We start from the raw sequence: 15,488 nt of genomic DNA, 5'->3' as shown, positions 1-15,488 counted from the left end.
GTCCCAGCAGCTGCTGCGGGCTGAAGATGAAGTTGGTCAGATACAGCAGTGGGCTGATTATTTCCATTGGCAGAGTTCAGCCGGGCCCCTGCAGCCCCCTCGCGCGGAGCCCCAGCCCCACACGCCGCTGCGCTCCTTCCCCCGCTCTGCCCCACACGCCGCTGCGTTCCCGTCCCCCCAGCCCCCGCTCTGCCCCACACGCCGCTGCGCTCCTTCCCCCCCAGCCCCCGCTCTGCCCCACACGCCGCTGCGTTCCCGTCCCCCCAGCCCCCGCTCTGCCCCACACGCCGCTGCGCTCCCGTCCCCCCCGCCCCCGCTCTGCCCCACACGCCGCTGCGCTCCTTCCCCCGCTCTGCCCCACACGCCGCTGCGTTCCCGTCCCCCCAGCCCCCGCTCTGCCCCACACGCCGCTGCGCTCCTTCCCCCCCAGCCCCCGCTCTGCCCCACACGCCGCTGCGCTCCCGTCCCCCCCGCCCCCGCTCTGCCCCACACGCCGCTGCGCTCCCGTCCCCCCCGCCCCCGCTCTGCCCCACACGCCGCTGCGCTCCCGTCCCCGCTCTGCCCCACACGCCGCTGCGCTCCCGTCCCCCCCGCCCCACACGCCGCTGCGCTCCTTCCCCCCCCCAGCCCCCGCTCTGCCCCACACGCCGCTGCGCTCCTGTCCCCCCCCAGCCCCCGCTCTGCCCCACACGCCGCTGCGCTCCTTCCCCCCCCCAGCCCCCGCTCTGCCCCACACGCCGCTGCGCTCCTTCCCCCCCCAGCCCCCGCTCTGCCCCACACGCCGCTGCGCTCCTTCCCCCCCCCCGCCCCCGCTCTGCCCCACACGCCGCTGCGCTCCCGTCCCCCCCGCCCCCGCTCTGCCCCACACGCCGCTGCGCTCCTTCCCCCCCAGCCCCCGCTCTGCCCCACACGCCGCTGCGCTCCTTCCCCCCCCCAGCCCCCGCTCTGCCCCACACGCCGCTGCGCTCCTTCCCCCCCCAGCCCCCGCTCTGCCCCACACGCCGCTGCGCTCCTTCCCCCCCCCCGCCCCCGCTCTGCCCCACACGCCGCTGCGCTCCTGTCCCCCCCGCCCCACACGCCGCTGCGCTCCTGTCCCCCCAGCCCCCGCTCTGCCCCACACGCCGCTGCGCTCCCGTCCCCCCCGCCCCCGGGGCAGCTCCTGCGCCCGGCCCCGGCCCGAGCCCCGCGGTGCCGGCAGGGGGCGCCCCACGCCGCGGGGGTAGCGGCACCGGAGAGCTGAGGCGCTGCTGGGCCCGGCCCCATGTCGGGCGCCCGCCGGTCGCGGAGGAAGGTGTCGGTCCGAGCCGAGTCCCTGGTGCCCGCCCCGCTCCCGCGGAGCAACCTGCTCAGCGCCCTGGAGGAGAAGCGGCGGCTACAGCTCAAGGTGCGGGGGGGGGGGCGAGAGGAGATTGGGCAGTTGGAGAGAGGTGGGCAGTTGGAGGGGGGTGTGGAGGAGGGGGAGAGAGGTGGGGGGAGGGGGAGGCTGGGGAATGCGGGGGTGGGATGGGGAGGGGAAGAGAGGTGGGCAGTTGGAGGGGGGTGTGGAGGAGGGGGAGAGAGGTGGGGGGCAGTTGGAGGAGGCTGGGGAATGCGGGGGTGGGATGGGGAGGGGGAGAGAGGTGGGGGGCTGGGGGAGGGGAAGAGAGGTGGGCAGTTGGAGGAGGCTGGGGGAGGGGGAGAGAGGTGGGGGGCAGTTGGAGGAGGCTGGGGAATGCGGGGGTGGGATGGGGAGGGGGAGAGAGGTGGGGGACTGGGGGAGGGGGAGAGAGGTGGGGGGCTGGAGTAGATTGGGGAATGTGGGGGTGGGGTGTTGGGCAGTGGGGGGATGGAGGAGTGGGAGAGAGGTGGGGGACTGGGGGAGGAGAGAGAGGTGGGGGCTGGAGTAGATTGGGGAATGCGGGGGTGGGGGTGGATTGGGCAATGGGGGTGTGGAGGAGTGGGAGAGAGGTGGGCAGTTGGAGGGGGGTGTGGAGGAGGGGGAGAGGGGGGCTGGAGGAGGCTGGGGAATGCGGGGGTGGGATGGGGAGGGGGAGAGAGGTGGGGGTCTGGGGGAGGGGAAGAGAGGTGGGCAGTTGGAGGAGGCTGGGGGAGGGGGAGAGAGGTGGGGGGCAGTTGGAGGAGGCTGGGGAATGCGGGGGTGGGATTGGGAGGGGGAGAGAGGTGGGGGGCTGGAGTAGATTGGGGAATGTGGGGGTGGGGTGTTGGGCAGTGGGGGGATGGAGGAGTGGGAGAGAGGTGGGGGACTGGGGGAGGAGAGAGAGGTGGGGGCTGGAGTAGATTGGGGAATGCGGGGGTGGGGGTGGATTGGGCAATGGGGGTGTGGAGGAGTGGGAGAGAGGTGGGCAGTTGGAGGGGGGTGTGGAGGAGGGGGAGAGGGGGGCTGGAGGAGGCTGGGGAATGCGGGGGTGGGATGGGGAGGGGGAGAGAGGTGGGGGGCTGGGGGAGGGGAAGAGAGGTGGGCAGTTGGAGGGGGGTGTGGAGGAGGGGGAGAGAGGTGGGGGGAGGGGGAGGCTGGGGAATGCGGGGGTGGGATGGGGAGGGGAAGAGAGGTGGGCAGTTGGAGGGGGGTGTGGAGGAGGGGGAGAGAGGTGGGGGGCAGTTGGAGGAGGCTGGGGAATGCGGGGGTGGGATGGGGAGGGGGAGAGAGGTGGGGGGCTGGGGGAGGGGAAGAGAGGTGGGCAGTTGGAGGAGGCTGGGGGAGGGGGAGAGAGGTGGGGGGCAGTTGGAGGAGGCTGGGGAATGCGGGGGTGGGATGGGGAGGGGGAGAGAGGTGGGGGACTGGGGGAGGGGGAGAGAGGTGGGGGGCTGGAGTAGATTGGGGAATGTGGGGGTGGGGTGTTGGGCAGTGGGGGGATGGAGGAGTGGGAGAGAGGTGGGGGACTGGGGGAGGAGAGAGAGGTGGGGGCTGGAGTAGATTGGGGAATGCGGGGGTGGGGGTGGATTGGGCAATGGGGGTGTGGAGGAGTGGGAGAGAGGTGGGCAGTTGGAGGGGGGTGTGGAGGAGGGGGAGAGGGGGGCTGGAGGAGGCTGGGGAATGCGGGGGTGGGATGGGGAGGGGGAGAGAGGTGGGGGTCTGGGGGAGGGGAAGAGAGGTGGGCAGTTGGAGGAGGCTGGGGGAGGGGGAGAGAGGTGGGGGGCAGTTGGAGGAGGCTGGGGAATGCGGGGGTGGGATTGGGAGGGGGAGAGAGGTGGGGGGCTGGAGTAGATTGGGGAATGTGGGGGTGGGGTGTTGGGCAGTGGGGGGATGGAGGAGTGGGAGAGAGGTGGGGGACTGGGGGAGGAGAGAGAGGTGGGGGCTGGAGTAGATTGGGGAATGCGGGGGTGGGGGTGGATTGGGCAATGGGGGTGTGGAGGAGTGGGAGAGAGGTGGGCAGTTGGAGGGGGGTGTGGAGGAGGGGGAGAGGGGGGCTGGAGGAGGCTGGGGAATGCGGGGGTGGGATGGGGAGGGGGAGAGAGGTGGGGGGCTGGGGGAGGGGAAGAGAGGTGGGCAGTTGGAGGGGGGTGTGGAGGAGGGGGAGAGAGGTGGGGGGAGGGGGAGGCTGGGGAATGCGGGGGTGGGATGGGGAGGGGAAGAGAGGTGGGCAGTTGGAGGGGGGTGTGGAGGAGGGGGAGAGAGGTGGGGGGCAGTTGGAGGAGGCTGGGGAATGCGGGGGTGGGATGGGGAGGGGGAGAGAGGTGGGGGGCTGGGGGAGGGGAAGAGAGGTGGGCAGTTGGAGGAGGCTGGGGGAGGGGGAGAGAGGTGGGGGGCAGTTGGAGGAGGCTGGGGAATGCGGGGGTGGGATGGGGAGGGGGAGAGAGGTGGGGGACTGGGGGAGGGGGAGAGAGGTGGGGGGCTGGAGTAGATTGGGGAATGTGGGGGTGGGGTGTTGGGCAGTGGGGGGATGGAGGAGTGGGAGAGAGGTGGGGGACTGGGGGAGGAGAGAGAGGTGGGGGCTGGAGTAGATTGGGGAATGCGGGGGTGGGGGTGGATTGGGCAATGGGGGTGTGGAGGAGTGGGAGAGAGGTGGGCAGTTGGAGGGGGGTGTGGAGGAGGGGGAGAGGGGGGCTGGAGGAGGCTGGGGAATGCGGGGGTGGGATGGGGAGGGGGAGAGAGGTGGGGGTCTGGGGGAGGGGAAGAGAGGTGGGCAGTTGGAGGAGGCTGGGGGAGGGGGAGAGAGGTGGGGGGCAGTTGGAGGAGGCTGGGGAATGCGGGGGTGGGATTGGGAGGGGGAGAGAGGTGGGGGACTGGGGGAGGGGGAGAGAGGTGGGGGGCTGGAGTAGATTGGGGAATGTGGGGGTGGGGTGTTGGGTAGTGGGGGGGTGGAGGAGTGGGAGAGAGGTGGGTGGGTGGGGGAGGGGGAGAGAGGCGGGGAGCTGGAGTAGATTGGGGAATGCGGGGGTGGGGGTGGATTGGGCAATGGGGGTGTGGAGGAGTGGGAGAGAGGTGGGCAGTTGGAGGGGGGTGGAGGAGGGGGAGAGAGGTGGGGGGCTGGAGGAGGCTGGGGGGAGGGGGAGAGAGGTGGGGGGCTGGAGGAGGCTGGGGAATGCGGGGGTGGGATGGGGAGGGGGAGAGAGGTGGGGGACTGGGGGAGGGGGAAAGGGGGGGGCTGGAGTAGATTGGGGAATGCGGGGGTGGGGGTGGATTGGGCAATGGGGGTGTGGAGGAGTGGGAGAGAGGTGGGCAGTTGGAGGGGGGTGTGGAGGAGGGGGAGAGAGGTGGGGGGCTGGAGGAGGCTGGGGGGAGGGGGAGAGAGGTGGGGGGCTGGAGGAGGCTGGGGGGAGGGGGAGAGAGGTGGGGGGCTGGAGGAGGCTGGGGAATGCGGGGGTGGGATGGGGAGGGGGAGAGAGGTGGGGGGCTGGGGGAGGGGAAGAGAGGTGGGCAGTTGGAGGAGGCTGGGGGAGGGGGAGAGAGGTGGGGGGCAGTTGGAGGAGGCTGGGGAATGCGGGGGTGGGATGGGGAGTGGGAGAGAGGTGGGGGACTGGGGGAGGGGGAGAGAGGTGGGGGGCTGGAGTAGATTGGGGAATGTGGGGGTGGGGTGTTGGGCAGTGGGGGGGTGGAGGAGTGGGAGAGAGGTGGGTGGCTGGGGGAGAGAGGTGGGGAGCTGGAGTAGATTGGGGAATGCGGGGGTGGGGGTGGATTGGGCAATGGGGGTGTGGAGGAGTGGGAGAGAGGTGGGGGACTGGGGGAGGGGGAGAGAGGTGGGGGCTGGAGTAGATTGGGGAATGTGGGGGTGGGGTGTTGGGCAGTGGGGGTGTGGAGGAGTGGGAGAGAGGTGGGCAGTTGGAGGGGGGTGTGGAGGAGGGGGAGAGAGGTGGGGGGCTGGAGGAGACTGGGGGGAGGGGGAGAGAGGTGGGGGGCTGGAGGAGGCTGGGGAATGCGGGGGTGGGATGGGGAGGGGGAGAGAGGTGGGGGGCTGGGGGAGGGGAAGAGAGGTGGGCAGTTGGAGGAGGCTGGGGGAGGGGGAGAGAGGTGGGGGGCAGTTGGAGGAGGCTGGGGAATGCGGGGGTGGGATGGGGGGGAGAGAGGTGGGGGACTGGGGGAGGGGGAGAGAGGTGGGGGGCTGGAGTAGATTGGGGAATGTGGGGGTGGGGTGTTGGGCAGTGGGGGTGTGGAGGAGTGGGAGAGAGGTGGGGGACTGGGGGAGAGGGAGAGAGGTGGGGGGCTGGAGTAGATTGGGGAATGCGGGGGTGGGGGTGGATTGGGCAATGGGGGTGTGGAGGAGTGGGAGAGAGGTGGGGGACTGGGGGAGGGGGAGAGAGGTGGGGGCTGGAGTAGATTGGGGAATGCGGGGGTGGGGGTGGATTGGGCAATGGGGATGTGGAGGAGTGGGAGAGAGGTGGGGGACTGGGGGAGGGGGAGAGAGGTGGGGGCTGGAGTAGATTGGGGAATGCGGGGGTGGGGGTGGATTGGGCAATGGGGGTGTGGAGGAGTGGGAGAGAGGTGGGCAGTTGGAGGGGGGTGTGGAGGAGGGGGAGAGGGGGGCTGGAGGAGGCTGGGGAATGCGGGGGTGGGAGGGGGAGAGAGGTGGGGGGCAGTTGGAGGAGGCTGGGGAATGCGGGGGTGGGATGGGGAGGGGGAGAGAGGTGGGGGACTGGGGGAGGGGGAGAGAGGTGGGGGGCTGGAGTAGATTGGGGAATGTGGGGGTGGGGTGTTGGGCAGTGGGGGGGTGGAGGAGTGGGAGAGAGGTGGGTGGGTGGGGGAGGGGGAGAGAGGCGGGGAGCTGGAGTAGATTGGGCAATGGGGGGGTGGAGGAGGGGAAGAGAGGTGCAGGGCTGGAGGAGGCTGGGGGGAAGGCTGGGTGGTGCTGGGGGGCTGTCCTCCAGCTACTGCTGTTTTTGTCAGAGGAAGCTGGCCAGCTCTTGCCCCAGAGGCAGTGGCCTGTCCCTGCACCCCTCTCGAGCTCCATCCCTGCACTCAGGCTTGTCCCCCCGCACCCACACATGGGGCCCATAGACCACCTTACATCCTCAAGCCATGGTTCTCTGCTCTGTCCCACACCCTCTTCGCTGGAGCCTGTTGGCTGGCACCATGCCCAGCCAGGCCGGCACCATGCCCAGCCAGGCCCTTGACTCCCTGCTGCATGGTACAGAAACAAGGCCCAGCTCATTTCTAACTCACTCCTCCATGGTGCCTGTGAGCCTTAGTGGGGGCCGGAGTCACCACTTGGGGTCTCCGAGTGGGGACCAGTAAGTTTTGCAGAGAGATGCTAGATTCATAAATTCATGCACCAGCTATTGCTAGGTCTCTTTCTTTGCAATGCCATTTTGCTCCCCCAGACACAGTTTTCTGAAACTGAATCATTTAGCCAAATGGGAGAAAGAGCCTGATTCTCTCCATTTTATGACCTTGTGCAGTCATTTACCCCTATGCAAGACAGTGTACAATGCCACCAGGCCAGACTAGCAGTGGATTGCACCCATCTTGCACAGGGATAAGTGACTGCATGAGGGCTCCTAGGTAGGATGGTAATACAAATAGGGGCTGATTCGCCACGGTCTTGCAACTTAAAGAGTCTGGATTCCTTTCTGTTCCCACCAATTCCCCACCTTTGCTGTGTGACCATGGACATGTTACTTCTTTCCCTTCTTTACAATGTAGTTGTTAGGCTAACTCCATCAATGTATATGAAATGCTCAAATACTTGAGTGTTCCACAGGAATGTCTCATAGTACACAGTTAAAAGCGATCAGTGCCAGGGAACAACAGCTTTTATGTAAACACATCTGGTTTTCTTTCCTGGCTAGAAGTTCCTGCTGCACAGGTTATTTTTTGTTGCCAAGCTATCAGAAAGAGCAGACAGGCGAGACATTACAGGTACAATAATATCTTTTCATCAATCTGCCTTTTGACTATTTTAGCTTGTAAGATACTTGCCTTGGGGATGCAGACTCTGTAGGTGAGGAGTAGCAGAGAAATGTCAGGGCTACCCAGCAGAAACAGCTGCTCTCCTGGATTCTGTATAGCTCATTTAAAAAGTGAGGATAGAGTTCCCAATACAGCTTTAATGACAAACAAATGTATACTTAAATAACCACCACTTCAGACCTGGCATGGGAGAATACACCAGTCTCTTTGGATCCTATAATAAAGCTAAACTGCCTTTAAGGTAAGTCCAGATATGTTGCTGATGCTGAAAGGAATCAGTTATATGACCACCACGACCAGGTTTATTCACTGATGAAGTAATTAGAGGCTGGTAGAACAAAGCTTGCTGTACAAATACATTTCTCATTTATGCCAGTATTATAAATGATAAATTCTTCTTCATACCTGTCCCCTAACACCTAGAGCAAACCTGTGATATCAGATAAAAGACATACTTTTAAAGTGCTGTTACCTGTTTCCCACCTTCACAGCCCTTTCTTCCTAAGTCCACAAACTCTCAGTGCCATGTCTGTTATTGTCAGCCACACACCAGTGTCATGGCTGAAGAGGACCTGAATCCATTGTTTTCACAGCTTCATCCCCAACAAGAAAAAGATGAGCACCGTGACCTCACTTTATTTTGAGAACAAAGGAACTAAGGATTGTGAATTAAGCAGCACCACTTGGATTTAAATCCAATGCAACGTGTATGCAGAGGGGGCAGGGATGACTGCAGTATATGTTAAAAAAAGACAGGAGCCTTTCAACATACCCTTTTTGTTTGGTATGACAAGCGATAAATACAAACAGTTAAAAAAAACCAACCTCAACACACAGATTACTTCGTAACCCAAACTGGAGAAGAAGTGTGTGAAAGTAGTTGACGTTTCCTTCTGCTATCACACCGTGGGACTGGTTTCTGTGATTCATTAAATCATTTCTTCTCTACCTTTACAGTAAGTGGTGATTTTTCAGTTACACACCAGAGGGAGCTGGCTTTGTCCTCAAGGAGATCAGACTTGGCATGAACTCAAATAAAATATGGAAAGTAGCAGTTACTGTGATGCATTCACATTGGTGTAACAGTTGAAGATTTATGCTGCTATGGTCAGGGACAGCCCCTAGATGTCAGCCTGATCACCCTATTGAGCAGGTCTAATTCCATACCTGGCGTTTTATTTTTTCTTCCTTTTTCTTTCAAATTTTTTTTGTTAAGCATCCGTCCTAAGCTGTAGCCACTACGCGGTTATAGCAAATGTTTAATACAAAGGGTACGCAACCTACAGATAATGGACTGGCAATAAAGCAGTAGTCTATTTACAGTGTGGAAGTACAGATGAACCTACCATCTGGTTAGATACTAATGCAATAAAAAGTTATCACTTGTCAAGAGTCCTTGCTTAGTACTAAATACAGGAGCAAATGCGGGCAAGCTATCAATAAGCAACCCTGAAGGGAATGGGGAGATCTTTATTTTCAAAGTAGGAGACTGATTCTGTGACCTACATTCAATTATGACTGTTTCTGTTAAACCAAATGATTAGTGTATATTGAATACCTTGATGAATGAGCATAAGGACGGCCATACTGGGTCAGACCAAAGGTCCATCAAGCCCAGTATCCTGTCCTCTGACAGTGGCCAATGGCAGGTGCCCCAAAGGGAATGAACAAACAGGTTATCATCAAGTGATCCATGCCCTGTCACCCAATCCCAGCTTCTGGCAAACAGAGGCCAGGGACACCATCCCTGCCCATCCTGGCTAATAGCCATTGATGGACCTATCCTCCATGAATCTATCTAGCTCCCTTTTGAACCCCGTTATAGTACAGGCCTTCACAACACCCTCTGGCAAGGAGTTCCAGAGGTTGACTGTGCGTTGCATGAAAAAATACTTCCTTGTGTTTGTTTTAAACCTGCTACCTATTAATTTCATTTGGTGGCCCCTTGTTCTTGTATTATGAGGAGGAGTAAATAACACTTCCTTATTTACTTTCTCTATACCACTCGTGATTTTATATACCTCTATCATATCCCCCCTTAGTCGCCTCTTTTCCAAGCTGAAAAGTCCCAGTCTTATTAATCTCTTCTCATTCAGAAGCCGTTCCATCCCCCTAATAATTTTTGTTGCCCTTTTCTGAACCTTTTCCAATTCCAATATATCTTTTTTGAGATGGGGCGACCACATCTGCACTCGGTATTCAAGGTGTGGGCGTACCATGGATTTATATAGAGGATGCAGTAGTTATTGGTGCCATTATCAAACAGCTACACATTTAGCTCCAAAAGCCAGAGGCAAGGATTCTTATCCATGTGCATTTGTAACACTCCCACAGATTCATTTCTAAAGCATTCCCAACCCGTATGGCCTTTGGGTGCTGCACAGTTAAAAAAACAACCACAACAACAAAGACAGAGCTAAGCATTCAGTGCAACAATTGTTAGGGGAAATTCTGGGCACTCTTTGCTACATGCCTCAGCTAATACACCAAGTACAACAGTTTTGGGTGCATCATGTTAAGATTAAGCCTATTGCTGAAATCTTATATTAATTATATTAGCCACTAATCAATCTGATTAGCTGGCCCCAATTTTACTGACTATGATACTTGAGCAAAGCCAATTTAAAAAAATCTAGGAGTCTTGTTTCTTCCCTGCATAATTGTGCCATGTGCGTAAAGGAAGAGAATAGACTCCCAAGCCAATGACTATTTTTAATGTTTCTTAGATTTAAGGAGTCAGTTCATTCACCTAGTTAGTGATGGCCTGTGACAGTAGTGAGTATGGCATAGGGTGAGGTGAAATGCTAGTTTTCTGAAGTTGTGCACTGTATTCCCATGTGACAGCCAATCCTGTGTTTTTTAAATAAGGTTACCATGAAAGACTGTTTCAGAACATATTAAAATACCACCTAGGAGAACCAGTCTCAGGTCTACTTCTCCTCTATCCCAGCTCCATTCTTCATATACTAGAGGTAGGTTAAGTAAAGCTCCTTGAATAATAAATTCTGTAAGCTTGGGCCTCCCACAGCGAAAGCTGGATTCTTGTGCGAACACCCCGGGTTCTATCTGCCCAACCATCCCTGTCAACCCTGGCTGATGTAGTGAACGTAGTGCAAAGCAGGCTCTAAGGGTGTAGTTAATTTAAGGCTTTAAAGAAAAGGACTCGAACCTTACAATTAGGGCTGTCAAGCAATTAAAATAATTAATTGTTCTGAAACAATAGAATGACATTTATTTATTTTTTATTTATTACAAATATTTGCACTGTAAAAATGATAAAAAATCGTATTTTCAATTCATCTCAGACAAGTACTGTAATGCAATCTCTTGATCGTGTAAGTGCAGCTTACAACTGTAGATTTTTTGTTGTTACAGAACTGCATTCAAAAAATAAAACTGTAAAACTTTAGAGCCTACAAGTCCACTCAGTTCTACTTCTTATTCAGTCAATTGCTAAGACAAGTTTGTTTACATTTACGGGAGAGAATGCTGCCCGCTTCTTGTTTACAATGTCACCTGAAAGTGAGAACAGACATTTGCATGGCACTGTTGTAGGCTCTAAAGTTTTACATTTTTATTTTTGAATGCAGTTTTTTTGGTACGTAATTCTACATTTGTAAGTTCAACTTTCATGATAGATATTGCATTACAGTACTTGTATGAGATGAACTGAAAAATATTTTTTTTACAGTGCAAATATTTGTAATAAAATAATATAAAGTGAGCACTGTACACTTTGTGTTCTGTGTTGTAATTGAAAACATCCAAAATATTTAATAAATTTCAATTGGTATTCTGTTGTTTTAACAGTGCGATTAAAACTTCAATCAGTCGCATGAGTTAACTGCGATGAATCGACAGCCCTACTGATGGGGTTAGTAACCGAGAATCAGTTGTCTCTAGGACTGTCCATGTTGTTCCAATCTATTCATGTAGTGCCCCCAATTTGCAATTCTGAGTGAAGAAGGCAGGACAACATTCTCTGTAGAGTCCATCAGTTCCAGAGGGAATAGTGCCCCCCACCCCACCTCTGGCTGAGCACTTGAACTTTCCAGTGCTCCCACCTCAGCATCTATGATCCAGCTCATCATACACCAATAGCATCTGATCCGTTATTTTTATATTCATTTTTTTTTTTAAACTGAACCTTTGTAACAACCCCACTTTTTCCTTTGCAGTCCTCCAGCGGCACATTATATCAGATCCTCCAAGATCTAGCTTCTCTCCAGAAGCAAGGCTCCAGGTAAGCGTTTCAGAAGAGCTCAAAGAAACCAGCTCATGTGGAAGTAAATTTTAATGCAGGAATGACAATGAATGTGTTAGGGTTAAAACTAACATTTAGTATAATTAGTATAGAGAAATAGCTTAGTATCTCCCCCTGCTGAACACCTAGAGACCATGGGTTGGGTTACATTTTAATTTGAGTGTGAAAAATATTTTCCTCATATTTATCATCTGTATTTATCCGTCCTTGTTCTTCAGGTGCCACATGATTCTTTCTTTTGCAAGGAGGAATGGCTCTTTTCCTCCTCTTCAGTATCCCATACAAAACTGGATAGGTGGCAATGAGTACCAAGAAAGTTGGCAAACCCCTCCATTGAAATTGCTCTGATTTGCCTTGGACTTTAGTTCTTTAGCAGTTCTCCTGCCCTCTGAGAGCCCATGCCTAGCATTTAATTTGGCTGTGCAGTTTCCAAATTCTGCTTTGAACAAAACATGTTTTTAGATATAGGTATGTCATTGTGTGCCCTACTAGCTACTGGGTGGCACCTCCTGCTGGCAATTAGCTCTGCCTACTTCAGCACCCCCTTTCTTCTCTTTCCTTGTTGCAGCTCTCCTCCCACTCAGAGTCACAGCATGGCTGCTTTGTGACTCAGCCCTCTGCCCAGGTCACTGTTTTTCCCTCTTCAGGGGAGTGGGTGGGGGTCTTTCAAAGTCTTTTGCCACCAACAGGGTCATGCAGTCCTCACACCCGCTGCCCTGACTGGGTCACGCCCACAGTCTTGCCATTCAATGCCTCATGCTGCTCTGGGTTCAAGTCTATGACCCTCAACAAACAATAAAGGTGTGTGTCTACATGAACTTTATTGCTGTCACCCACTATGCATCTTCTCCTTTACCTCAGGGAGCAGGGCTGCAGGCTTCCTCTCTGCTGCTCCCCACACAGTTGCTGCCCTCCTGGCTTTATAGAAGCCCTGCCTGTTCCCTCACTCTTGAGTGTCCTTCTAATTAGCTCCCTCCACACCGCTAAATATCCCCAATTCACAGCTTAATTAGCTGATTGAGCCCACTTGGCCTAATTCAGCTCTTGCAGTGGTAGTGTGGAGAGTACACCCCAGCACAAGATGCAGAAAAGGAGACAGTACGAACATGCTGAAAACATCTCAGGCCTTTGCTTTCATTTTGTAATTGGCTGCTGGTGTAGTCAGACTCATCAGGTGCATAAACTTCTACCAATCAAAACCACACCCCACAAGATATAATTACTCTTCAAGATAAGAATCTTAAGATGTGGTCGGATAAGACCACCACATCAATAGTTAGATCCAAAATGGAGGTAGGTGATCACTAATAAAGGCAGGAAGTTTAAAAAAAAAAAAAAAAAAAAAAAAGTTAAAAATAGCAAAGGTCCATATGATGCAAGCAATCAAACATTGCCAGTTTATGAAATACACCATGTCTGATCAGAAACTTTTTATATGTACATAAGAATGATGGAATTCAGACTATAGCTAACTTTCTTCACTCAGTGCTTTGTTACAGGAAATTAAGATTTTAGTGGTGTCCCACAACATCCCAACCAGGCTCTTCCTGCAGTGGTATGTCACAATGGTGACATTGCCTGTGACCTACCTAGAAGATGTGACACAGTCACAGTCTGCAGAAGAGGTGGTCACTGAATGTCTTACGCTCCTCCTCAAACTGGGAACATACCTTTCAAAGACTTTCAAGGTGAAACTTACATTAAAATATAAATGTTTAAGTTACTATTCTAAATTAACCTTTTTTCAAAACTGTGTGAGTTTACAAATGCAAATAAGTGCTGGTTTATTCTCATCTTGCTACCGGCCTTTCTCCTTTGACTCTAGAATGGTGTAGTGAGGGGAATGAAGAACACACTAATCTTTTATTTCAAACCTCTATCTTCCAAACTACACTGGCTTGTTTGGTGCAGCCACTGGTTACACCTTTGCAGTCCATCATTACTGCATTAACAAGCTGAAAAGGGTACAAATTTCATTACCCTCTAAATTCTGGTGACCCAGCACAGTCTGCTTCCTTGTTCTAAACAGAACAAGTATAACACTTGTAAATAGGGAAGATAAAATCAGATATGCTTCTTTTGGCACATTCCCTTAGTTGGGGGATAGGAATGTCATGGGTAACATAAAAGTCTAACTGCACTAAATACTATTATTTTGTTTCACACACAGGTGAGCAGTAAGGGACTGGGTGACAATCTACACACCCTTGTTCCAGAACTTCTAATCCCAGCAGAAACAATTAACTACTTGTTCAAGGCAAAAGAATTTATGAGTCCGGAAGCATTTCTGAAAATGTATAACAATCCTTTACAGCCTGCCATGGCTTCAGGTACTTCTGCAGTTTTACAAGGCAATTGGTTGGGATGAATTGTTAGGGGGCAGGGTTAGCGTTTTATACTCTCTCTGGAACCAAACTTCTGGCTCACATAATGGTGAAAGTCTAGGGATGCTAACAGTGAGTGTACCTATTAACAAGAGATTCCTTCCCTGTTAAGAACTCTTCTAAATACATAGGGGTATGAGTCACGGTTGCCTTTTAAAGTTATTCCATGAAGTCACCACCTCATCTGAAAATATTTAATATTGTCCTTTCACAAGTACAGTAATGAGCTTTTCATTCCAGCTGCAGCATGTGATTGTGTGCCTGAGGGGCACACGATTAGAATCTTGGCCTGATGCTTAGTCTTACTGGTAACACCCTCTCCTCCACTTCTAGGGGCGGGCATTTAATGCGACCCTCCAACTGTGCATATGAAGGGGGGAGGGGGAAAGAGGGCAAAACTGTCAGACGAAAAATCAGAAGTAAAGGTGCTTTCACAAGAACTGTTGCCCATTTTGTTCATGCAGGTCCCTGCAGTTGTCACCATGCTGCTTGGGAGGGGCAGAGCTACAATCTAGACAGTAAAGGTTGCTAGGAATGCAAGCTGCTTTCCTGAAAGGAAGCTCAAGGCCTTTTCTGCTCTATGTGGGGAGCAGTCAGGCTAAGTAGAGGGGGAAGCCTTACTCCTGAACCTGTATTAGAATAAGCTTGTTTTCAATCTGGCAGACAAAGCCATTCTGAAATGCATCATTTCTATCCCCCTACAGTACCAGAGGGTTGCAGGACTGAAGTGTAACCTGCAAGGCCTATAAGAGGTAGCATGTTCCCCCAATTAACCCTAAGGGCTAATCTGATATTTTGACTAATATGGGCTAGTTGGAGAGTTGCAGGATGTAGGGGTTAAAGAAATCACTTTCAGCAGCTTGTATGAATATTGGCTCAATTCCATTTCAATGATTAAGGCTTTCATCTTTTCTTCCTCACAGAAACTGTGTGGCCTACCCCTTGTCACTTGTATCCATGATACACCCGACTAAAGTACTTCCTCCTTAGCATTATGTCATGTTTTCATCATTTACAAAACACACACAGAATTCAAGGGGGCCTTGAAGGGTAACAAAGTGACCAAGCTACCATGAATGCTGGATATACTTATCTTTTAGAGACAATACACTTTTAACCTGACATTCTTCCTGGAGACCAGTGGAAGTATGAAGGAGGAGCTTCTATGCAGTAGGAGAGGGTCGGGAAGAGGGCTTCAATGTAAGTCATGTGTTATCTGTCATATAAAATGTGAATAAATAGACTTTCAAGGACAGTGTGAAACTATGGAATGTGACTATCACTGTGCATGAATTAAACCAAAAAATTCAGAGGCAGGGTCAAATAGATATGAGTACCACATGAGCTTGTATACAAAAGAATACAAAATTATGACGATCATACAAGTGTGATTAAAGGACTAGAAAACAACCTCAGAAGATTGGAAAAATTGGGTTTGTTTAGTCTGGAAAGATGGAGGGGACACACAACACTTTTCATGTATGTAAAGGAGGCC

General features: G+C 53.9%; 1 protein-coding gene across 1 annotated transcript; it reads left to right on the top strand.

Moving 5' to 3' along the window:
• Nucleotides 1–1,261: 1,261 nt before the first annotated feature.
• TEX47 (testis expressed 47) lies at nucleotides 1,262–15,119 on the top strand. Its single transcript, XM_065411808.1, has 7 exons — nucleotides 1,262–1,384; nucleotides 7,225–7,294; nucleotides 10,214–10,317; nucleotides 11,524–11,588; nucleotides 13,096–13,297; nucleotides 13,780–13,939; nucleotides 14,917–15,119. The coding sequence occupies exons 1-7, from the start codon at nucleotides 1,262–1,264 to the stop codon at nucleotides 14,952–14,954; spliced, it is 762 nt and encodes a 253-aa protein (XP_065267880.1). The 3' UTR covers nucleotides 14,955–15,119.
• The last annotated feature ends 369 nt before the right edge of the window (nucleotides 15,120–15,488 follow it).

The sequence above is a fragment of the Emys orbicularis genome, chromosome 10 (assembly GCF_028017835.1).
Source record: "Emys orbicularis isolate rEmyOrb1 chromosome 10, rEmyOrb1.hap1, whole genome shotgun sequence".
Classification (NCBI taxonomy): domain Eukaryota; kingdom Metazoa; phylum Chordata; order Testudines; family Emydidae; genus Emys; species Emys orbicularis.
Note: the sequence above shows the minus strand (reverse complement) of the source record. Positions and strands in the feature narration are given on the sequence as shown.